Source organism: Anoplolepis gracilipes, chromosome 7 (genome assembly GCF_047496725.1).
Source record: "Anoplolepis gracilipes chromosome 7, ASM4749672v1, whole genome shotgun sequence".
Taxonomy (NCBI): Eukaryota; Metazoa; Arthropoda; class Insecta; order Hymenoptera; family Formicidae; genus Anoplolepis; species Anoplolepis gracilipes.
In genome coordinates, this window is record NC_132976.1 from 8,755,061 (window position 1) to 8,780,901 (window position 25,841).

General features: G+C 28.7%; 2 protein-coding genes across 3 annotated transcripts; both read left to right on the forward strand.

Annotated features, from left to right (window-relative positions):
- The first annotated feature begins 692 nt into the window (after positions 1-692).
- On the forward strand, positions 693-4,047 carry LOC140667669 (uncharacterized). The gene is given in 5 exon segments (XM_072895816.1): positions 693-1,229; positions 1,452-1,593; positions 1,823-2,226; positions 2,479-2,645; positions 3,918-4,047. Coding segments are annotated over 5 exon segments (957 nt in total). The 5' UTR covers positions 693-1,115.
- Positions 4,048-4,321: 274 nt separating this feature from the next.
- LOC140667593 (uncharacterized) lies at positions 4,322-25,829 on the forward strand. Of its 2 annotated transcripts, none has more exons than XM_072895679.1 (4): positions 4,322-4,522; positions 10,983-11,593; positions 24,864-25,046; positions 25,365-25,829. In XM_072895679.1, exons 2-4 carry the CDS (start codon positions 11,438-11,440, stop codon positions 25,449-25,451), a joined length of 426 nt encoding a protein of 141 aa, XP_072751780.1. In that variant the 5' UTR covers positions 4,322-4,522; positions 10,983-11,437; the 3' UTR covers positions 25,452-25,829. The 2 variants fall into 2 exon arrangements, with proteins under 2 accessions (XP_072751780.1, XP_072751781.1); XM_072895680.1 differs by having other exon boundaries at positions 4,335-4,522; positions 24,864-25,031.
- Positions 25,830-25,841: the final 12 nt, after the last annotated feature.

Below are 25,841 nucleotides of genomic sequence, written 5' to 3' on the forward strand. Positions count from 1 at the left end.
AGAAAATTTTAATATAGAAGCAAAACATTTTTTAAATAATCTTTGGCCCAGTTGTTGTTACATGTAAAATTCATGGAAAGCACAAGTGAATTTACAGCAAAGTATTTTGTATTTCCTGTTTTCTTTAAGACTATGTTCATATTGTTACACTTCCAAATATACAAAAAAAATATAACATTAATTTACATACTATTTTTGTCAATAGTTTCATGTAAAAAAAAATTGAAAAAATAAGGCTCCAATATAATTTATTATTTTCGTGTGTGCAAGATGGGGAGAGAATTATTAGTCAATCACAATTCCATAAACTTGTGTTTCTACAGATATCAGTATGAGTGAAAAAGGAAACATGTCATCTTAACATTCATTCCATTTGATAAAAGATAATAGAAATGGGGGTTACAGGTGTACTAGGTAAAAAGAAATGCTCTTACATCAATGTCATGCGATTAAAGCATGCAATGCGTGTATAAAACACGTATGTGCGATTGACAAGTATGTGTGTGTGTACACCTATTTTGTACATATACGATACAATAAAAAATTTCACAACTTTTAAGATCCGTATGCTTGGGTAAAAATGTTCATTTTACTATAACCTGTTCTGTAAAAGGCATTGATTTTCAATGTGAATTTTCTATATTACATATATCGTAATTATTAAAAATAATTTTTTTTAATTTAACATAAAGTATCATATACATAAAAAAAATTGTCTTGAAAATTTATTTCAGATTTATGAATATGAAACGCGATATTTACGATTACATTTAAGATTCGTTATGACATTTTTAACGTTTTTTATTTGTCTTTAATTAACCATGTATTTGACAAGTAACTTTTGTATGTAAGCACTATTTCCAGAAAATTGGTGCACCATGTTAAGTTCTTTTACTTATAACATACAAGAAAGAAGTACATTCTTTTAATACACATATCTTCGAATTTTAAATAGATTTATACACAAAAGCAGAGTCTGAAAAAAATTTGAACTCTTGAATATTTAATTAAAGTGTGTTAAACACAAAGTGTGATGTGATATAATCAATAACATAACGTATGGAAGATTATCAAATAGACATGTTACAGGTTGGCCTTTGAAGTTATATTGCGATATGCAGAACATTGACTTGAATAAATGTTCTACTAATATCGTAGAGATAAAAGTCCCTCAGAACATCGCAGAATGTGACTTAATTGATGATGAAATAATAACTTTACAGCAACAAGTATGTTAATATTTTACATGGCTATAAAAAATTTATGATTTATATATCAAACCTATATATGTTTATTCGTAGAGAAGGCATTTATATAATTGAATAAGACGATGCTAATTTTGTATTTTAAATATGTACAACTGTATAATGAGTCTATATTATTTTTCATATCATTAACAATGTAGCAATATTGGCAATAATTATGGTTCTTTTAATTTTATTTGCATCAAGATAATAGAATTGAATAATACTATTGTAAATTTAGAAGATGCTATACAAATAAAAGATACACAATTAGAAAACACACATCGAGAAAAAGGAAGATTATTGGCAGAGCTAAAAAAGCAACAAAGATGTAACAGAAATCTTAAACGTAAGACCCAATCATCAAATATTTTTCAAAATATATATATATTTAGAGCATTATTATTTTTTATTAAGTTATTACCATAATAACTTTATATAAATAAAATGTTTGCATATTTTTATCCAAATTTTGTGCACAAGTGGAGCATTTATCAGACATAATTCTAGAAGCTGTTATTCAATAGATATATATAAACTGTTGTCTTAAAACAGTATATTAATCATTTTTATTGTAGAACAGTTAGATGATGAGAGATTTTTTTATCAAAGGGAAAAAGACCATTTTATTGAAGAAATGCAACGATACAGGACTAAATATACTGGTAACATGTCAAAGTCTCAACAACAATGGTATAAGGAACTGGAACAAACGAAAGATATTTTAGAAATGGAAAATAAGCGACTCAGCGAAGAATTGATGAATAAAAACGAAGTTATATATAATACATGTATAAAGTTTCTTCGTATGAAACATGCCAAGGACACATTAAGATACAAATTAGATCAGCTGTTACACGAACATTTGCTAGTAATGGCAGAAATGATGGAAAAGTTAGACGAGGCGAGAAAAGAGCTTAACTTAATTGTGTCAGAGAAATTTCAAGAACCATTGCCTCTCAATAAAACTAAATTTTTACAAGTAAACAATAATAAAAATATATATATATATACACACCTTATCAGCACATATGTTTAAAAGATGTCCATGAGAGATTCACAGGATATTAAAATGTTTTAACATTCTATGAATCTCCTATAAACATCTTTTGAACAGTTTGAATCTTGTGTGCTGATAAGGTATATATATATATATATATATATATATATCTCGCTTTGTCCAAACTAATAACTTTTGTATTAGATCGTTTACATTACATATATGAATTATTAGGTTGTACAAAGAAATAATAGGTTGATGTATGAAAGTGCAACATTAAAAGTACAAGTTCATCAACTCACCCAGAATATAGAAAAGTTAAAAAGTCAGATGCAAAGGCCGAAAAAGATTAATGTAGACGCTAAGATTATTGAAAAATTATCAACGCAAAGTAGTACAAGGTATGATATATAAGAGACATATGTACGAAAACCATATCTAAAAGAATATTTAATTTTATTTTAATCCATCATTGATGATTCTGGCCCAATTGTATCCATATTGGACCTGATTTTTTTTTTAAAATATGTTGTAAAAAAGTTCCTAATTAGCTTCCATGAATCCTGAGTTATGTTGAACATTGTTAAGGTGCTTACTTCTGACCATCCTTTTCTCGTAATGATCATAACTTGTTCAAGCATCTGGATCATTCCTAATCCATTCCGGGCAGTATGGCTGAGAAAGGATGCACAGAGATATCCTGAAATCTGGGGCTCAGGGGCCCAAGATATCACATATCGATGAGCGAGTACTGTGAACATTGCACTTGTGGTTGAAAGTCCCTTTTGAAGAGCTTCTGTGCATTTTCTTAGACATACATCACAAGGAGGGGCAAAAGCATTTTCTGCAGGCCATTCAGTTATTGCATGGACGTTTAATTTGAATTATGTTTGAAGAAAAGTATTAGACATCTCATCAACATTTTTGATTGCTGCTCGCCAAAAAGTCAGAGCCAAAAATCCAGTTAATTTGCATAACTCAATCTCTTCTACGGAGGCTGCTCCTGCTGGGTCGATTCCATCTAGAATAGGTCTTATGTAGTCAAGGAAAGATTGAAGATCTGCAGCTTTGTAAGGGGCCATCAAAAGTCGATAAGCCTCTCTATCAGCTTTACTTACAATGGTAGCTGGATAAGTTAAGGTTGGTATTGCACTTGCTTGGTCTGATGGTATCAATGTTGGTGTACTTGTATTTGGTAGGTATATTCCAGGCCCCTCCCTGACATCATTAAGAAACACTGCCTTTGCTCCAATCTGTGCTAATAAGCATGCATCCCCGACTATGGCTACCAGACTATCTTTCGATCAATCAGTCCAGTCGCATATAGATTAAAAAATCTAATGAGGATAGGCTTGACGACTCCTCTAAAGTTGTTTGATCTTCCATATTTAATACTGTTTCTCAATGTGTTTAGTATCATCATTCCATTCAGGATTTCATCCAGGCAGTAATGGACCAGTTAATTTAGGAATTTCTCTCAAAACAAATTTGGCCTCCCTTTCCATCTCTATTTGTACCGCATCAACTTCCTCTGTGGTCATGATTCAAAATAACCCTGGTGAATGATAATGATTCACAAAATGAGGGAATGTCAATTATATATTTTTTTTCAATATAACTTTATATATTTATTTACTAATATTATTACAATAATATTTTTTCTTACCTTTTAGGTCAACTCTAATCAACAAGAAAACGAAGAAAATCGCTTTACTCTCTAAATTATCTCAACCTGTTGATTATTTTGAAGATACAAAGGTAACAACATATAAAGGTGTCAACAAAGAATGTAAATAACTATAAGTATATGCGCGAAATATTGAGAATAAAGATTTTAAAAAATTTTAGACCGAACGCGCTCAAAGTGCACCAGGAATTGTAGAAACATCCGCAACATCTCAACAGAATAGATAGCTCTTTGAAATAAACAATGTGTATTGACCGTCCTCGCTCATACAAAAATGACAGGAGGCAGATGAGAGATGAAGATAAAATTCCACTTGTATACTTTATTGTTGCTATATTTTACTTCGTCGATATAAAAGATCTCTTTCTTCAGCTGATATCATACAAGATAATGTATCGATAAGCTCTTTTTTATCGACTGATAGAATATTGGAAAAACATAGAGGGCGACTAAAGAGTCACCCTCGTTGATTTTAAAATCACTCGCATCCCGCTTTTCTTGTGCAACACACATCGGATCATCGCTCTCATCTTTTTGCATCATAAAAGTTTCAATGCATATATTTTCCCGTCGCTTTAATTTCTCATCAAGGTCAGTAACTTGAATGTATTGTCTACGATTTTGTGTCTACGATTAAAATTAAGAAATTTCAAAAAATATTTATTAGCAATTGTCGTTGCGTTATTCCATCTACGCGATTTCCATGATATTATTAATATTTTTCTATTTATATTAATTATAATTATAAAAGCAATTATACAAACTGAAAGAACAGAGAGAAGCGATTGATGACCAATACTATTTCGTATAAGTCGATCTCCGATAAAACGTATCGACAAAATGCAGAAGGGACGTCAATCGGACAATGAATTCGTGGGCGTTGAACTATTCTATATCAGATCACGACGGCACGATTAAAATGATAAAAAAAGACACAATGTTCAATGACGCATATAAATTTTCGACATTTCCGATTACTTTATGCGTAAAGCCATTCACTTAGAGTACAGGCATATACAGAAACATATAATCACCATTTTGAATTTTTAAAGAAATTATTTATATATTATAAGAATTTTGATGCCATCTCTATTAATGTAATATTATATTTAATATTTCGGTCTATAATCATTATTAATTATTAAAGCTCGAATCGCGAAAATATATTTGAAATTTTATTCTCGCGTCCCGTCGAAAATCGTCGAAAGCGGCGAGAATGCTTAACATCGCCCACGCTGTCGTCGGCTAAACGCAACGTCGCTGTTTACCTCGTCACTTTACGACAGAAAGAAATGCGGATCAGCGGGTGGTTAAGTGCTACCAGGGAAACCTTTAGGACAGTTTAACGCTTCGCTCGCGGGCTCCGGTCGTTTCTGAGTCCTGCCATTAAGTCCGGTCCGAACACCCATCGACTTCCGCGACGAAACGTCAACGGGGGTATATATTTTCGCGGCTGATGGAATACAATTGCGCGGTTTAACATTAGCGCGAAATTATGATTATAAAAATCGGAGTATCAAATAAATCGATCTATTACAATAATGAAATGCATCGATTACGCGCGCGGATCCGGACCGCATCTCTGCAAAATTCAGTCTCGATATTCTCGTCACATACCTAGCGCTAAATGTGGCGATAGTCCAATACCGAGTTTTATTTGTCACGTGAATTTTGCGCTCACAGCGCTAAATATGCACTATGGAGAATAATGACCTCCGGCTTTAACTTTTCCGATATATGGAAGTGAAAATATATATAATTAACAGAAACAATTCCATTCTAATATTATCGTAAATTGTGAATGAACCAGATAAATTACTTCCTCTTTCCTTAAATATACACAGAGAAATTGCATTTAATATTTGATATATTTCGTAGATATATTTTAAGAATCCAATTTAACATACGTATGCGCACATACACACACAATCATTTCTAATTATATGAACGTAATATTGTATATTTTTGAAAATATTTAAATATAAACTTATATATATATATATATATATATATATATATATATATATATCAGAGAAAGAGATATTCCTTTTTTTCATATTACAAAAATTCTTTAAAGTTTAAAAGATTCTGATCATTCATATAACGAAAGAAACTTATTTAAATACGAATTACAAAATAAGAAAGAATACATTAAATAAAAAAAAATATATTACATAAAATAAGAAAGAATACATTAATTAGGTTAAATAAATTAATATAATTTCAAATATTAATTCTACGTTTAATATTACATGTTTTATTATTAAATTATTTAATTTTACAGAAAAGAATACTCTCTTCTCCTATATCGATCTAAATATTATGTGTGTACGTTTAGAATGAATAAATCCCAAAGGAATTTCATGTCTTTAAATCTTTATATCTTATCTTTATATTTTAAATTTTTATCGCTATGACTATAAAGATGAGACTAATGATTCGAACTAATGCAAGGTGGTGACACACATAATTTATTAGTTGTTACATAATTTATTGTATAATGTATATTATTACCGTAGTCGATCAAAGTTTCACACTTTTCATTATTCGTTATATTTTTAATTATATTGTAATGAGACAATAAAAATTAGAAACTCTATTTGAGAGAGAAAAAAAGAGAAAATTACATATTAGTTCTATTATTATTAATTGCACTATATATAAAAATTGCCAAAGGAAAAATTGAGACTAAAAACTACTTAGAGACTATACTGATTTAGATCTATAACCTCGTTGACAATTCTTTTAATATTTCATTTATTATGTTTTGCAGCGAGACATTCTAACATAAATAGAGCAATAACTACACAGTTAATAAAAAAATGACATATATGTCAATATATCACAATAAGTTTTTTTATAAAAAGATGTCGAATTAACAAATAAAAATATAATATATCTATAGAGAGATATTTTTTTTATTATTAGTAAAAGTATGTAAATTTTTATTTAAGAAAACATGATTGATATAAGCTATCTATATCATGCTGTTTTTCTTGTATATTTTAGGATAAAAAGTTAGACAAAGAAAAGATTGACAATCACTAGAATTCCACTTATCTTGGTTGTCTTTGGCATATTCCTCTGTCAATATCTATCAAATGTATTATCAATAGTCTAAATATATCGCAGTGACTTTTTTATATGTTCATAAAAAATGTGTGACTTGAGAAAATATGATATAAAAAATAATAACAAAAATACGTATATTCCTTTGAAATAAGATATTTTACATAAATAATAAGATTCATTTTTGCATTTATATTTTCTTACTAAATTATTTAGAAAAATTAAATAAATCAAAAAAGAAAAGGACAGAATATTTTCTTTTGATATTACGGATTTATATTATAATCATCAAATCAGTGATAATTTTTCCGACTTTATCCAAATACATCAATTAACGAAGAATTTAAGAAATAATATGAAACTATAAATATTTCTTGAATATATTATGCAAATAAATTTATAAAGATATATTCTACGAAATTACCATAAATTTGTTTTTGATAAACGATTGTTTTAGAGAATTCTTGATATTTCTATTTCTACAAATTAATTTAATAAAGTAAACACATGATGTAAAGTAAATGTAAACTGACGATATATAACAATGCTTTAATCTGTGACTGGTCGAAAAAGATCATACGATCTGATATTTTCACAAAAAGTTTACTAAAGAATATCTTAAGGTTCTGTGTGTAACAATTTAGAATTATAGGAACTGAAAGAAGGAGAGAAAGATTTTTAAAAAAATTTTATAGTTATTTTCTTTTTTATCAAATTATTAATTAATTTTTTAAAATTAACTATTACATATATATATATATATATATATATATATATATATATATAATTTATAAAAAAATATTGATTGTTTCTTTCTAAATTCTTTTATAGTTAGATTAATCTTGCTTATTTTCTTTTTTTGTTAAACATATTAAGGCATTTAATAATCAAAGTAATACAACACTGTGGGCGTTAAAACGAGATTATACTACAGATTATATTATTACTAACTTGTAATATAGAGCTAAAATTCTTTAAAGTTATAAATTACGAGATTTACTACTTTTATTTCCTCACAATATAATAGTTTATTGCTTACGCAATGATCTCAAATCAAAATCGTATCGCCTACACACGGGAGTGAGTTAAACAGATTTGATCCCATAATTAGCTAATTAATTCTGCGGCCACTAATTACGTAATGAGCCATTTAATATTTATAGCTAGATATAGTAGCTATATTATTAAAATATGTATATAAAAATAATATATTTTCGACAGAGATGTCATTTCATGAAGCTTAATGACAAGAAAAAAATATAATTCTAAATATAACTCTTCTAGAGAAAGACTGTTTTATTTTAACATTTCTAAGAACATTCTTATAACATTTCTGAGAATGTTTGAACGCAAGCGATCGTTTATCATGTAGAAGACAGTGAAACTAAAGTTATTAGTCGTTAATTATCGGCCGTACGTGACACTGGCAGTTTTAATTAAATCGATTTTTTTTGTTCGTTGCGAAACACCTGTCGCATCTGCGATTTTTCAACAGTGATGACTTTCAAGGAGAATGCCATTATCGGGACACTCGTACATTGTGTGGGTTTTGAAAACACTATTCAGCATCCGTGTGCGTATACACATATATACACGCGCAAATAATGCAAAATGATCAGAAAAAATGCGCAAGTATTCGGCTACTTTTGTAATTTTACAACTACTATTAACTAACGTGATATTTTTCCTGTTTTTTATTATGAAGACAATTAAGGTGAAAAATAAAACGTAGATAGCTGCATTATTTTAATTGATAATAATTTAATAATTGAAAAGGAAAAAAATTAATACGAAAATAAATGTTTTAAGATGTATTTGCGAAAAAGATAATAGTCCATTAAAACATTTTGCAACGTAATTACTATACAGTGCTTGTATAAAAATAAAACGGTTCTTCTCGTATTTCTTACAACGAGAGGGATAAATCTGTTAGAAATAGAGAATAGAAATTTCCAGAGAAAAATTACCAATTTGCATAATTTCAATGACAGCGAGAGGAGGATGTCGCTGCGCGCATTGACGTTTTGAAAAATTATTAACCCTTAACTTCTTTAAGTAGGGTTTACCTCTGTTCTCGCGCTCTTTCGAATTCTAACTCACGTCTACACGCAATAACTCCCACTCACCGGTTATAACTCCGCTGAAAGACGGACGACGGTCGATAAAACTCGGCCATTTTGCAGATAATTGAGAGCGGCACGTCGTACCGCCGTGTTCGTCTCGTTAATGAGAGACGGATACTCGTCTTGCTACGACGATAGTGGTCTTTCGTAACTCTAGAGAATTAGATTCTCTGATTTCTCAAGATACATGTGATATCTCAGTGAAAAAGAGAGAAGAGAAAGAGAAAAAAAGAGAGAGAGAGAGAGAGAGAGAGAGAAATACCGTTTTAATTTACAGCTAATTAGAAAAAAGTTAAATTTTATTTCTTATAATTAGTTTAAAACCATTTGACAATAAGTTAAGAATAATAACTTTATTTTTTTTTAGAAAAGATTCTTTAATTAATCAAACTAATTAAATATTTCATTAATGTGCTAAACATTTTTTAAAATTAAGTAAAAAGCTAGCTAAGTGTTAGTTTTTACTCTTTAATTATTTATAATTGGTCAGTTGGGAGAGAGATATATAATGCGAGATAATAATGCGTTATAATTTATCGGTCACAAACAATGATGGCTTATATTATAAAAAATAAAAAATTATAACATGTTGCAAAGAGATAGAAATAAACTTCTCTCTCTTATTTTAGAATTATTTCTTCTACTCGATCATCGACTTTATCACGCTTCTATTCCCAGCTACATCGGTTAAACCGTCAGAAATTTGTACATATCTACTGAAATATAGAACTGTAAATTACAGGAAGTCTCGCAAGGTATCGACCTAGATGCAGTAACGATAAACATGAAAGTGATAATTATCTTGTAATTTGACGATACTCATGTGACACCATAATTTAAATTACTGATAATACCATTCTAATCAGACAGACAAAACACGCAAAGTTATACTTTATTATAAAATATTATCGAATATTTATTTAGGAGGATAAAAGTAACAAGCATAAAAGATATATTTTTTGCGATGAAATTTGTATTCTCTCGAAAGAACAAAGATTGTTTTTTCTTTAGAAAAAGTTCGTCACTTTAAGAAAAATAATCAAATAACTGACTATTTGATTTTCTTCCGACTAGTTTCAGTTACGAATTCAATTGAACTATTTTTAAAACAAAGAGAATTCTAGATGTTGCTTGGGTTTGTCAACGTTTTGAAGAATAAGAAAGTAACTCGACTTGTCTTTTATGAGCTTCATGTATAAATTCAATATTTTACAAAATATATGACAAGGAATATGTGCTTTATTTTTAAAAAGATAAAGGACAATTGCATTTATTTTCTATTAAATTCATTTTTAATTTTTGTATATAACTAATTACATAACTATTTTATTCTTTTATTAATAAATAAATTAATTACTAATCAAATTATTATTTATTTTATTATTAACTTTATTTATTTACTTATTATTTATTTTATTAAGTTTATTTATTTATTTTTTTATTGATGGACGTGTAAAAAGCAATATGATGTCAGAAGGAAAGAACGTGTCAGATGCATGGTCAATATTTTGTTGAAGTATTAGAGAACACGTAAATATTTAAGTGAATTAGGAAAGGTAACAACTGACTATTCGACTTATCTTCTTCTTATTTAAAGATAATAATTTTATGGATTTCATTTTTAAAACTCCGGCGTGCTTTATCTTACAGATGAGAAGAAAAGTTTCAATTATCTTTCGTTAAGAAAGTTAAACAATTAATTTATTACTTAACTTAATTTTTCATATTTCTGACTTTATACAAACAAGTCATTTAATTTCTTTTTAAAAAAGGAGAAATCTATAATTATATTTTGTTGAAGAAAAATCATTAAGTATTGTACCTGTCAACTAATCTGCTCGTTAATTTGACGTGAATAGGACACTCTTACGGTGGACACGCGGCTTCTTCCGTCTCTTGCGCGCCGGAAAGTCCTGGCGCCTGCGTAATGTCAACCACGCGTACAGACCGAAGTATATAGGAGCGTGGCTGCCCACCGCGAGCGTCACATTGCATCCCCGACGTACGTCCATCAAGCTTTACTGAAATTCGTAATAACTTAAGTGGCGGTTGGTGCACCCCTTTCCTACCCCTCTAAGCTACGGGTCAAAAGATCGGCATCTTCTTGAAGACACCGAGCATCGTGCTCGATCGAGGATCGATCGAGATCGAGCAGTTCCAGAGACGATATCTTCGTCGAAGGACTGGCGGGGACCGGATATCCGAGCGATTCTTTTTCCAGAACCATCTCTCGCATGTCGTAAGTCAAGGTGGACTTATCGGCGCGGTAAGAACGTACATCCGGCGACAGGATTCAGGATCACGCGCGATTAATATGGGCATCAGCTTCATTCTGTTGATCGTGGTAGCTATGGTACCGATTATCACCGGTAATTTTGGACAGCGTGTCATGGGGAAAAGGACCTCCGCGGGCAACGATATCGCTAATGTCGATTATCCCGATTACTCGGCTAAATACGACGATTATCCGGTAAGTGTTATCAATACATAAGTGTTATTAACCATATGCGCGAATTTTAGTTTGATCACGTTTTTTTTTTTTTTTTTTTTTTTTTTTGCACAAACTTTTTTTACACAGGTTTTCAATAAAAACGCAGTGGTTTCTATATATACATGTGAAAAATATGCAAATGCATGTTGATATATTAAAAAAATTTTATTATTTTTATATTTCTACTTTTATAGCGCTTGTTGATTTCTTTATTTACATATCGTATACGTTAAATGTTGTTTTTATTGAATGATTAATAAAAAGATAGTAAAAATCAAATTCAGTAGAAACTGTAATGAGATCGAGATACAGTCAACCTTTTTACTATATGTAATAGAAATGAAAAAGAATCCAACTACACATCATTATAAAAAAAAAATTATTGCTTAAATACATTGTTCCGAGTGTAATGCAAAATTATTTCTTCAAGTTTCTCTCAAAAAAGCAGGAATACGAAAGTAATTGTGTGAGAAATCCGTTAAACATCCGTCGACGAATCTTTCTTTTTTTCTGTTCACCGGTATTCGAAATCCATTGTTTCCCCTTTGATAATTGCGTTATGACATTGATTTGAATTTGAAAAAAAGAGACAACGAATTTGATGTTAATTTACGGTATCGCATCTGTTTTGCCACTATTCGATCTTTATTTTTTTTCCCTTTGGTCGGCGTTTTTCGCATTTCCGTATTACATTATTTTTCTTACATTTCCTGCTGTCTCGGAAGCAAATCGAGAAGATTTTTCGGGTTCTCGCAACATGCGCTTTATACACGTTCTTCTTTAACTATCGTACATTCGCACTTGCTTGCGACAGTTCGTGCAATCACCGTTTAAGGTATTATACCGTACTTTTTACGCATAGAATTAGCAATTTGTAAATTTACGATCACTTTATGCAACATAGACTGTATTATGAATCATTTCTGCCAAAGTAATTCAGCTACCGAAATTAATCCTACTAGATCGGAACAAGGTTCATATCGTAATACAATATCCTGTAATAAAATATCCTGCACATTATTGTTAATATACTTCCGTTGCTAAAATTTATACGCTATTATATTTAATTTTTGAGTTTGATATACAATTTGATATTTGTATGTACAAAATCTATTTTTTTTATTTAAAATGTATTTCGCAAATTATGTACCGATAACTGAAACTTGATATAATAATATCGCGAATGCAATACAAACTATTATTTGTTACGCAGTTTTTTTTTTCAATATATTTTTTATGTACATATTCTCGATATATTCAGTGTGTTTTTTTATATCAAATATTTTTCTGATTGTTATAAAAAAAGAAGAAAAAAAAGAAATATTACCGTCAGGTGATGAGAAAACATTACGAAAAGAAAAAGAGTTTAGTTAAAAATTCCCAAGTCTCTAGCTGTACAATTTTATCATGATTCGATTCGTTAACTCCTTATTCTGTTAATACTATTATTAAAAGTTTCTTTTCCTCTTTCTTTCACGAGTTTACTTCAACATATAATGTTATGCAAACGTTCAGCAACGCAATAATAGGTTTATTTAAGAGCAAAGATACAGCAAATGATACTAAATTTAACATTACAGTTTTCTATCGAGAAAAAATACATTAATTTATTCTTTAAGAAATATAATTTGCCATATTTTAAAAATTTATATTAAATTTCATTAAAAATTATTATTTTTACGAAATTATTATACTTGACCTATACATAAAAGCACACGTGAATTTTTTAACTGTAAAATATGCAACATATTTTTATATGTTTTTACTTTAATATTCAGAAATAACTTGTTTTTTTTCTGAATATTATTAAGATCTAACTAAGCCAGGATAAACATTCAACAAACACCACTTGCTAGCTCGTAATTAGAGAAACAGTAATACATACAATTTGGAGCAAACTTAATAATATCCTTCTTAACTATCTCGCGCACTCGTCTCGTTAATTAAATTAAATGTCACGTTAATTAATCGCGGATTTCTCATGCACGATTAACTAAAATAATAAAACACCTGATCGCAGTTCATTCTCGCGAATATTATACATTTCAAAATTATGTTTATACTGCGAAAACAGTTTGCAAACTGATCGAAGAAAGTCAAACGAGAATGGCTGCGACACTGTATCGTTTCAACGACATACGTCTCGTCCCACTTACTCTGGAATTATTAACTTCGTAGACGACGTTTCCATTACTTGCTAATAATCGCGCTTCGTTAATTCAATCAGCTACGACTTATGGTCTTCTGTTTAGACGGAGACATGTTGTCGCGCAGCTTTGTCGGCGGTTCATTTCCGTGATCGCCTTTTCGATTAACTGTCGTTTCGATGTTAGTCTACGAATTCTCCGCGGATATGCATTAATTTGTTAGTCGAGTGACACCCCTATAGTATTGTTATTGCAAATCAAAATATTAAATAAAATATATTTGTTATTTTCTTCACACCTTTTAATGATAATGCAGCAATGTTGAGATTCGTCAATAAAAATAAGACTAAAATATACACACGTTCTTGAAAAACTCATCCAAAATATAGACTTTAAATTCTCATAACAAAAATTATGTTAGTATTTTGATAAGTAATAAATAAAAGAAGAGAGAAATTTAAAAAATTTAATTAAATTTTGGTTTTGAAGAATGAGAATTTCAATTTCACAGAATAAAATTCCTATCAATTTCATTTAATTTACCTTTGGGATATAAAAATTATGTATCGATTCTAAAACACTTTCGAAATTACCACTTTTAAATAATTTTTATAATTTACATCAAAACTAATATAGGTAAAGATTATGGTGGGTACATATATTAATTTTTTAAATTAATCCTTATTTTTTATGTAGCTACCACAAAATATTAAATTCTATTAAATTGATAACATTTTTAATATATAAGTTAATTTTTTAATCACTATAATAAAATTTATCTTATTTATTATTGAGTTTTATATATATTTATATAATACATATTAATTACATATATATATATATATATATATATATATATAATTACATAACAATTACATAAAAATTACGTACATTTAATACATAGAATAAAATTTACTCAAAGTCTTTATAATATAACATACAGTATCTTCCTATTATAATTTTTCTTATAATAGGATATATTGTTTATACATATTGTTAAAAAAAATTATAATTGAAAATTGCAAAACATAATTTACAGGAAAAGTAGATATTAACTTGCATAATACATAATTTATAAATAATTTTTGCTCTTGTTATATTTTTATACTATATAATTATATAAACTATAATTATATATTTACTATAATTACATATATAACTATTTTTGATTTTTTAAAAATAAAGCTGAAATATAAAATACTTTAATATACGTATAAAAAGATAAATTCGAAATTAATTGATGCATTATATAAACGTAATCAAATAAATTGACATAAATCTTCTATCTGTCTTTTTTAGCAATTTTATTATTAAAATTCTAACGCGCGCGCGCGTTCAACTTTACAATCTAAATAACTCTAATTAGTACAAATTATATTTGTATTTGATATGCCTCGGAGAGACGAGTACTGGATCGAGCAACAAATAATTTATTTTGCCTGCGTGACGAGTTAATTAAATCGTGCATGACTTATTGAAACATATTCTGTGCTAACGTCACTATCGCGTCGGAAATACGTGAAAATTCAAAAATGGCTAAATGACATATTTTTGCAACAGGAAAGATTTATTTTTTTCGGAATTATAATACAAATGTGACAGTTACATTGTCAATAATGCGCATGAAAATATCACGAGCTCACGCGAAAATATACGAAACATTTTTACACAGTTATATGAAAATTTATCTCGTGAGCCATTTCTCCTTTAGATTATTCTGCGAATATATTGTATACTTTTATACTTTCTAAAATATACGAGCTAGAATTTATTTAGAAAATTTATTAAAAACGCAAACGGTCTCTCTTGTATACGATATTACATATGATAATTTTACGGTTATTGTAAGATCAAACAATATTAAGATCAAACAATGTAAGGAGCATTAGATAGGCATGAGATTGTACCCTTGTTAGTTGCAGCGAACTCGATAATGTCAAGAGCCGCAAGCTTCATTGTTTTGCTATTTCTGCTCAAGTTTCACTGTATTGTTTCGCAAGTTACATCGCGGAACATCGGTATAACCCGCTTTGAAATCGCTCACTTATCAGTATCCGAAGAAGCGACAATATATAGTCTATGAAAGGGTTGGGGGAGATGACAGAGAGAACATACGATCCTAAATAGAGGAATGAGTATGCAACTGAAGACGTCGCTTATATGTCAGGCGTTGAAGTCTCTCACATTATGTTGCGCGCGTCTGAAAAATAAATATGCATTTTTGCATTTTTCTCATTTCTTCATCTCAACAGCTAGCCGTATGAAAAATATTTTTATATTGATCTGGCACACACAACTTTATCAAAATCCGACAACGATTAGTTCACTGTAACATTTCATTTAAAGTATTTGTACATTTATCTTGTAAAATAATTGTCATCACCTATCACATAAAATAATCTCATAATTTACGTGCTAAATCACAAATAATAAAAAGTAATTACATCTCGAATGTGCGATTTATGCAAATTTCACGTATCCCGGAGTTGTGATGATGTAACGCGACGTAGTTTTTAATTGAATCGCATTCTTGGGATGTTTTCATTCGAAATTGGAAAAGTTTTTACTCGACTTTACTGGCACATGCACTTCCAACAGACAGATCTGACACGGATGGTACTCTAATATCACTTTGAATTGGACGCGAAATCAAATCTGTTGCGAATATACGCAGATGTCAAATGCACGAATACGTGACTGCAACTTGTATCGTTTTGACGTACATATTTCTCCGAGTTTGTTACTGTATATGTTTCAAATTAATTCTCGTCGGTAAAGAACGCACGATAACGAGTTGCGTCATTGGCGATAATAAATTTTATCGTTTATGCACACAGCTATTATTTGTACGAACTTGAAGGACTTTTATCAGGATTAAATACATTCGTGTTAGAACCGTTACAAATTGTCTAGAAAAACGATCGATCCTTTTCATGATTTTCTCAAGTGTATTTACCCGGTTAACACTAACATGATTCTAATCATCGTTAAATCTATTCCGGTCACACAAATGTATACGCGAGATCGAAACGGAATGGGAAACGTTTGCTAAAATGCCGATAAAAATATTATCTGATGATAGTCGCGTTATTGCATCAGTAATGTCATTGATTCGGTCTGGAATCGACCAACTTATAGACGGTCATAAATATGTTTATGGTTATTTCGCCTGAAGATTTGGAGAGAGATATGTATCTCCGTGACGTCGTAAAAGTGAGCTTTTTTAGCAAGTTGCTTCCTTTATAACGAAATGATTTTTCTATCCTTTTTTTCTCGAATAAATGTATTCCAGTTTTTAAGCACAAATATGTTCAATATATATGTAAGCTATATAAGTGGTAATGTATTAGGAATCATAAAGGAACCCTTCAAGAATTTCCATTTATTTTTTCGGATACGAATAAAACGTATAAAGAACGCCAAAACACGTGAGATGCTTTTATTTTATACTTCTATCAGATAAAATTAAAAGTTGTTTTAGTTTTCTATATTTTCTGAAGATGTCAACATACTTTATCATAATATCTTAAAAACCATTTATTTTAATTCTCAAACGTGATTTTTCGTAATTTATTTTAATAGCTATTTTTTATTATAATAGGTCTAAAATATTTTTTATCAGTATTTTTTTCCAACATTGAAAAAGAGTTAATAAACTATTCATTGATTAGCGGAATAAAAGTTGAGAATTTTCGCTTTCGTTCGTAATATAATATGTGTGGTTACAAGCAAGCCACGTGTATTTCAACAACAAACTACAAATTCACTCGATACTTTCATGTTCGTAATCTGAAATGCAATCAAAATACGCTTATTATTAAAAATGAAAGTAAATTTATGCATTTTAATACATTTTATTGTGATATTGTAATAATAAATTACTATAAATATAATTGCTATATAAAAATTTAACATATATATGTATATGTGTGAGTATATTAAAAATTTGATAAATAAAAGGATATTATTAAAATGTTAAAAAAAATTGTTTGCCAAATTATAAACGCTTATTTTATATATTTAAAAATTCTTTAAATTTAATGATATATTTACTATTGTTTTCTTACAAAACTTAAAGCAGTATGTCTCGGAATAAAGTTAAAGTCCAAGAATTTTAACTTACAATTAGTTTATTAGCTTGTCTATTAATACAAACGTTATTAATACGATACTATTATATATTCTTTTTGTTATGTTTAAGATAAGATTTTCAAAAGAGAACTTCCTGCCTTTTATCTGCAGGTTTAACTTTGTTGTAATATTCACTCTCTCACGTATAACTTCTAACAATACCTATTCTGTTTTCTCAAGCATGTAATATAATTTTAATAAGTAATCAATATTCTTTATTATTGCATGCTTTACATTATATGTTGTAAAAACTTTTAATTGCAAAGAAAGGAACAAATATTCTGACATTTTATTTTATTATACGTAATTATACATTGCGTATGGTGTTTGTTTATTTTATGTCTTTGATTATTTTATTTTCAATCGATAAAAAGCGGAGAATTGAGCTAAGATCTAAAAAAACTTTTTGTATTTCTCATTTCATTCTTCCGCACCATTTAAATATTTGACATTGTTACTTAAATTGAAATGTAAAGTGTTACTCTATTTTACGGTTGTTTTAATTTTTCAAAAGGCTACAGATGAAAATGCTTGAATGTTTTTGCAATTACATTAATATTTTTGCAAGTTTTCGCAAAACCGATAAATAAATGAGTTTGTTTGAATATGGTTTAAATGATTTTTATTCTCACAATTTATTTATTTTTAATAGTATTTCGATAAATAATATTAGTAACGTTATATTATTAAACTATATTACTGTTATATGTTATGTCGTTATTAAATTATATTATTTTTTGTTTTTATATAGTATTTTTCTTTGGACGATTTATTGGAAGTACAGTTGTTTATACCTTATCAATCTATATATATATATATATATATATATATGACTTGTTACATTTTTCAGTTTAATTAACAAAAACATTTTTACTTTCCATAACAACATAGTGTTAATTTAAAAGTTAAGTTTAATTCTTTATTTTAAACAAATGACATTGTATTTTTTAATGTAAATGTTTACTGAAGATTTTATGCGATTTTCTTTATGCATTTTATATAAAATACTTCAAGCGTAGTTTCTTTTTTTCTCGATTTCCATCTCTCATTCGAGAAATTGCTTCATCTTAGTATTTGTCGTTCACAACACGTTGATTCTCGAAATATAAATCAGACGCTTAACTCTGAGGTTTCTATTTCCGGCAACTTCATCGCCAGCGGTTTAATCTTTCTACTTTCCTTTTTCTTATGATTGGTACGTCAACAAAATGAGATAAGTTTGCGACAAAAAAAACATATACCGTTAAACATATCGGACTCTAAATGATTGTTAAAATTTATTAGAAAATGGACTTGTTTTAAGAGATTAATTCGATTTTGATAGAACATTTTTGGATTTTTATTAAAATTTAAACCATTTTTAAAAAACAGTACTTATACCGAGAAATGAGTGTTTATTATTCAATAATGATTAAAATTTAAAAATAAAATATGCTTTCAAAGCTTTATCGATTTGTAAGAAAATTAGATGACATCTGTCAGATTATGTTTCCAGTGCAATAACTTCCTAAGTTTGCGTTTTTAATATTGAGATATGTCACGCTTGTTGCTCTCGAGAAAGTTTCTAACTATTGCATCTCGATGTCTGATATATGTATACCATTAATGACACTATTTGCATGTTGTTTGTTGCGAACAATTAAATTAGTACAGGCATGAATGGTGGCGTAATCGGCGAAATTTCATGATTACGATTGTAATTGAAATTTCTTTGAGCCAAAGCGCAAATGCAATTATGTCAAGCGAGAAATCAATTTGACGGAATAGCAAAATAATCTAACGCGTATAACTAAAACGACTGAGCGCTATTATAGTAAATTAGTAGATCTAATTGAATTAGATGAATTTAAAAAAATATCAAACAATATTATAGTTCTTATCAAATATGATTTTCAATTCAAAAAAAGGTGTTAGATATATTAAAAGAGAGTAGAAAAAAGCTTATATTATATTAAATCTAGCTTATATTATATTAAATCTACAAATTGATTTTTAAGATTTTTCTAATCAATTGTTTGTTAAGACAGGTAAATATTTGAGCTAATCAATGCATTTGTCAAATATTTATATAACATAAGTGTGAAAGAATTTATAATTTATTTCAAATATATAATAAAACTTGTATATCCAGAATAATTCACATCAAGTGATATATCAGATTAATTTTTCAAATTTAGAAATTGCATACCATATAGAAATTGATTTAATAAATTTTTATACAGAATAACGTAACACAAATCAGATGCATTATCATTGAGCATTGATTAAATAATGGAACTGTAGCTAAAAACAGTTTTAATATAAACACATTATATAAACACATAATATATGTATATATATATATATATATATATATGTATGTGTGTGTGTGTGTGTGTGTGTGTGTTTTTAACAATTTGAGAATTAATCGAATATAAAATTATCATTAATGAAATTATTTTATAACTTTCGTTCGATCTAGTTTGCCGTTTAAAGAGTAAAGGCTAACTTTATAAACTGCATTGTCCTCGTAAATAAACAAATCAACTCGCATGATAACTTTCTGCTCATGGTTTTATGAAAGGTACATTCAAATAATGCCGAACACATTTGTACAAATACGCACCTACGTGGATTTCGTTTCTATGAATAAATAAATCGAGTGTTTCGCGAGAAGTTAAAAAAATGCAGTGATATTTTCGTCCGTGAACATTCTATTTTACTTTTCTCTTTAATTCGACATTCATCTGATATGCGTGACAATAATAATAAAATTTGCAACCGTCGATAACGCTTTTAAGCGCCCATGAATGTCGCAATTAAAGGCGGTTGATTACCTAGTCCAGCATCACAACCGCAGTCGATCGTTTTTATTTCCTTTTTTCTTCTATTCGCCTCTTTCGATAGATGTTTTAACTAAAAAGTCGCAATCAGATTAATGATAGAAATAACAACTGAGAAAAGACATTTTATGAAAAACTAGAAAATTTTAAAAACTAAAAAAAAAACTAGAAACATTTTGTACAATTAAAATTTTTTTTTTATATTTTTAATTTATCCAACAAGCTAATTACCAAACTAATTTAAAAAATTCGCGAGCCTTTTTTAACCCTTCTCATAGGTTGGACAGGAATTTTTAATATATGTATAAAATTAAATAAAGTGTTAGGATTTATTGGAATTTCACGACTACACTGCATTCCGAGCAATTAAATTTTGCGGAACGTTTTCTCTTTAATGTAGATCTTCATTATTCATTCCTTTTGATAAAGTACATTTGAATATATGACAGTTTACTATATTCTCGGCAAAAGTTTATGTGATTTTCCCCTCTATAAAATTGTATTTAATATTCCTGTTGATATCCAATTTCTTATATATAAATGATGGATATAAAAAAGTAATAAACAAATAATAGGAAAATTGGTTGCAAGTTATTAAATTAATAAAGAAAAAATTTCAACTATTATGTCTACTTATGGTGCTGTTCTATGGTCGGATAATTTTTTTTAATTTATTTATTCAGAATTATTCAGAAATTGACAAACAGCTTTGCTCTCTTTCAATCCTAAAAGTCATTATTAAATTCATTATTACAATCGTCAAACGTTAATTCAATTTCTTTTTCTCCGAACAGAATTAAACTAGAATCAGAGCGTTTTCACTCATAAAGTGTACAATGTGCATGGTTAAAGATACATACATATGTCAGTAGTAAACTTAAAGCATGGAACTCTTACGAGGAGAGTTCTCTTACTGAAAGAATATCATAGAAAGTTTTATTTTAAACAGTATGTGTGTATCGGCAATGAATGGACGCTATTTGAATGCAGGAAGTTGCTTCGCGCACGCGAAAAGAGATCAGTGTATATATCTTACATCGAGTAAGAGATTTATGTTCTCTCGCGAAGCCGTTTTCTTACGACTCTAATCTTCATTGAATCTAAATCCCAGTTGCGTGGGTACACTTTCTGAGAAAACGTCAAGCAGGTAATGAAAGAAAAGTGTCCAGCGGTGTATCCACTGGGAAATCGACCAAAATGAATAAACTAGGAAGGGTAACTAGAATGTGAAATGTACGCGACGTTGATTGTTTGTTTACTTCGGTAAATATAATGTGCAGAACAAAAATTCTGAGATGTCAATCTTAACGTTTGCACGACGAAATTACAATCAAAAATAAAAAATTGAATATTTAAAGAATATGACACATATGTTTGTAAATAATCAAAATATCTCTCTTAGGTTTCTTATTCTTTTTTATCTACACATTTTTTTAGTCCGATTTGAAGAGTTGATTTAATATGTCTTGTACACATACATATATAAAAATATAAGCACATAAAAATTAGAAATTATAGAAATGCAGGCGTATAAAAATTTAGAGAAAAATTCATATTGTAAATGAGATATATTTGACTTTTCGTTAGAAAATTGTCTAATAAATGAACGACTTATACTCGTAATAAACGAATGAATTAAATCTTTGCCATCTCAAAAGTTTCAGACGGCCTGAAGCAATAATACGGGTAATTGGATTGATCCTAAATGTGCTTCGGTAAGATAATCGAAAAATTATCATGTTAACCTTGTTTCAAAAACATATAGGTAATCAAGCATATTAATGTGGGTTGATAGCTGATTTATATCAATCTAATTTTATACGAATAATTAAATAACGTAATTTATCGAAATTTCAAATACGTTACGCGCTTGAGGCGTTTGTGAAAATGAAGCAAATGCATTTTATATTGATGAGTAATCGATATAATAATATATAATAATATAACGCTATTCGCAAAAATTATGAAGAAAATAATTTCATAAAAAAACTCGATAAAAAACTCGACGTCATTTATGATATTAGCGAAAAGATATCAAATAAAGCGAGGAAAAAGAAGCATGTGTAATTCAATATTAGGAAAAATTTTTCATGAGAAATAAAATAAAATAATTGAAATCTATCCGTTCCAAAGAAATGTGATGCAAACAAAAAAGAGATCGCAAGGTAGGGTAGAGAAATGTGTCAGAAAAAAAGTGAGTTGGCAAGAGAAAGAGTTTATAAAATTTTTACACAAGAAAATGCTTGTGTAACATTGAGAATAATAACTGACATGCCTATATGGATTCATTCTCGATGGAAATGGTGACGTCGAACCAGCAATAGAAACCAAAGAAGTGCACTGTCGAGACATAGCTCGCGAAAACACTGAGGTGCAAAAACAATTAAAATCGTAAAATAATTTCCATCTATGATTGAATTTAACTCTTATTCTTTCATTATTTTCTTTATTTTCATCGTTCTTCATTTTTTGATATTCAAGCTAGATTCGTAAACTTTAATTTTCCATTCCATGTATTACAAATAAGAAAATTATTTAATTTCTATTATTCCATTATTCTCAGAATATAAATTGTACAAGTTTCAAGATGGATTATAAAATATGCGCCATAATCAAATCAAATTTCTTATTTTAGGAAGTGTTTTATCTCAGAAATATCGAAAATGGTTATTACATTAGATTATTAAATTGTACCTAGGTATCTTTTCTTTTCTCTTTTTACGCGTTCTGTTTCCCCGGGAAAAAATTTTGTTTTTATTTTAAAAGGATCGATTTTTTTTCAATTTTTTTATTCTTATTCATGTTATAATCTTGACCATGATAATTTTGTTATAATGACTGTTTTATATCTCGAAAATAGGTACTAAAATTCGCAATCGACTCTTTCATGCCCTGGTTATTCTCTTACCTTGTACTTAAAAGCTAAGAGCACCAGGGCGTATCTTTAATCTCGTCTGGGGTTCTCTTGAGCGCTCATTATTTTTATCATCGATTTATCTTTCGTCCTATTGTTAAGTCCCAGAACAGATAAACTGTCTCTTTCGTCACGACGTACAGATACAATTCGATATTTATATTTTTTTCTCTTTAGTTTCGAGAACGTCGCGCTTCCTTGCCCAACTAGCTCACTAAAATTCAATATCTTCTAATTAACTTTCTACAATGCAATTATTCGCTCGTTATCCAGTAAATGATGATGAAAGACATGCATTATTTAAAATTACATTTATTATGGTTAGATGTAAGTAAGAAAAACATGAATTTCACATATAAATGCATATAATTCGCCTGTAAATTTTATATTTACATATACATACACACACATCATATGCATACATATACATCAAATATTTTATTACATATTTCAAAAATAAAAAAGGAAAAAAAGAGAAAAATTGAGACCAAATATATATTATAAGACGGAATTACTGTTGTGAATTTTTAGTTATATCCGGATATAAATATTCTTGATAGACAGAGTAATTATATTTAAATTATCACTTGTTTAAAATTTCTCAACTGGTAATAAATGGACGCGTATTTGCGCATTTATCTAATTGATTAGATTAATCAATTAGAATAATATTAAAAAATAAATCCATGATTTATTGGTCTGTTTTTTTGGTCACTTCGTAAGTTTTTTTATTTAGTATGTTTATTAGAAATTGTAAATTTGTATATACATGAAATGTATGGAAATAAATTTTAATTAAGGACTTTTTTACGAAAGATACAAAGAGAGTTGTCACAATTTAATCGATATAAATAGAAATAGCATGTTTGAGCATCATAAAAATGGCATTATATATTAAATATGTAAAAAAATACATAAAACATTGAACAATTAAATTATGCGTGATATCCGATCGATTTACAAATATGTATTATCGAAATTATTTTCCAGATTATAAATATCATCGAGATTAGTTGTATAAAAAAAATACTTCAGATAAAAGTCAGAAAAGTTTAGAGAAATATACATATATTTTTTCGAACATTTGAAAATTATCTCTGTTTTAAGTCAGATCATATATTTTATACGAAAGAAAAAAAAAAAATACATATTTTAAATAACGACAGTATTCGATTATGTAAACTAGAAAAGTTCTATATATTCCTAATATTCTTCTAATCTAAATTTTCTTACAGGTAATAGTGCCAAAAAGGGCGGCTCTGTTGTTTGATCAGCTGATGGTTGCTCTACAAAAGGTCGTCGATAATCAGGGAAAAGGTGTAATTGGAAGTAGAGGCATAAGCAAATCGTCGGCTCCACATTTTATAGCCAACTCGGAAATTCCTGGGACGGATGATCAAACGGTAGCGAAATTTTCGGTATTAACATTTAAATGATCCTATTTGATAAAAGATTCTTATATCTAGATTTATATTTTCTATAAAATTTTTTATCTAATATATTTATTGCTGCAAAAACAGTATTATATATTTTCAGCATTAAGAAAATTAATTTTCAATACAATAAAAAAGTTTAATCATGTCAAATATAAAACCTTCACCAATAATTTTTTAATTTAATTTCTTTACAAAAAGTTTAATTGACTCATATGAAAATTTAATGGTATAGACAAATTTTTTTAATAGCAGTATTTCTTATAATACGCGCATGTCCTTAATAATCTTCCTCATTTCTAGATGGATTTGCAACGACGCGGACAAGCCAAAGGTCAAGTTTATTGGCGCTGTTACTTCAATGCTGTTACGTGCTTCAAGAGGAAGTGATAATGACCACGCCGCCGTCAGTTCTCCTTAATTCCGAAGACCGAAAAAGAGTGCGCCGTTTTATATCATTTTCTCGACTTAGCTGCAGCAACACGACAACGAGATTGTAGCAGTGCTTTTGCTGGCCAAAGTGTCAAGTAATTAAGTGAAGATCAAGAACATACAGTAGCACATAGATTCGCGCAGTTATTCGTATTTGTCGAATGTCGAGTCAACGATTCTCTTCTTCCGGCGCGCCAAATATCTTTGTCCTTCTTCTTCCAGCGATTATCGCCCTCCCGTCTTCTCTATCGCGAATCATACACGTAGGGAAAAATTACCTATATATATATATATATTTACTTCTTCTCTAGCTTATATTAAAGTAAATGAATGAAGGCCTATATCCCC

Bases quoted from the DNA above. Each gene is read 5' to 3' on its own strand.
- LOC140667593 (XM_072895679.1), top strand. From the start codon at position 11,438: ATGGGCATCAGCTTCATTCTGTTGATCGTGGTAGCTATGGTACCGATT. The intron at 11,594-24,863 runs GTAAGTGTTATC...ATTTTCTTACAG, and splicing joins CTAAATACGACGATTATCCG to GTAATAGTGCCAAAAAGGGC. The intron at 25,047-25,364 runs GTATTAACATTT...CCTCATTTCTAG, and splicing joins AAACGGTAGCGAAATTTTCG to ATGGATTTGCAACGACGCGG.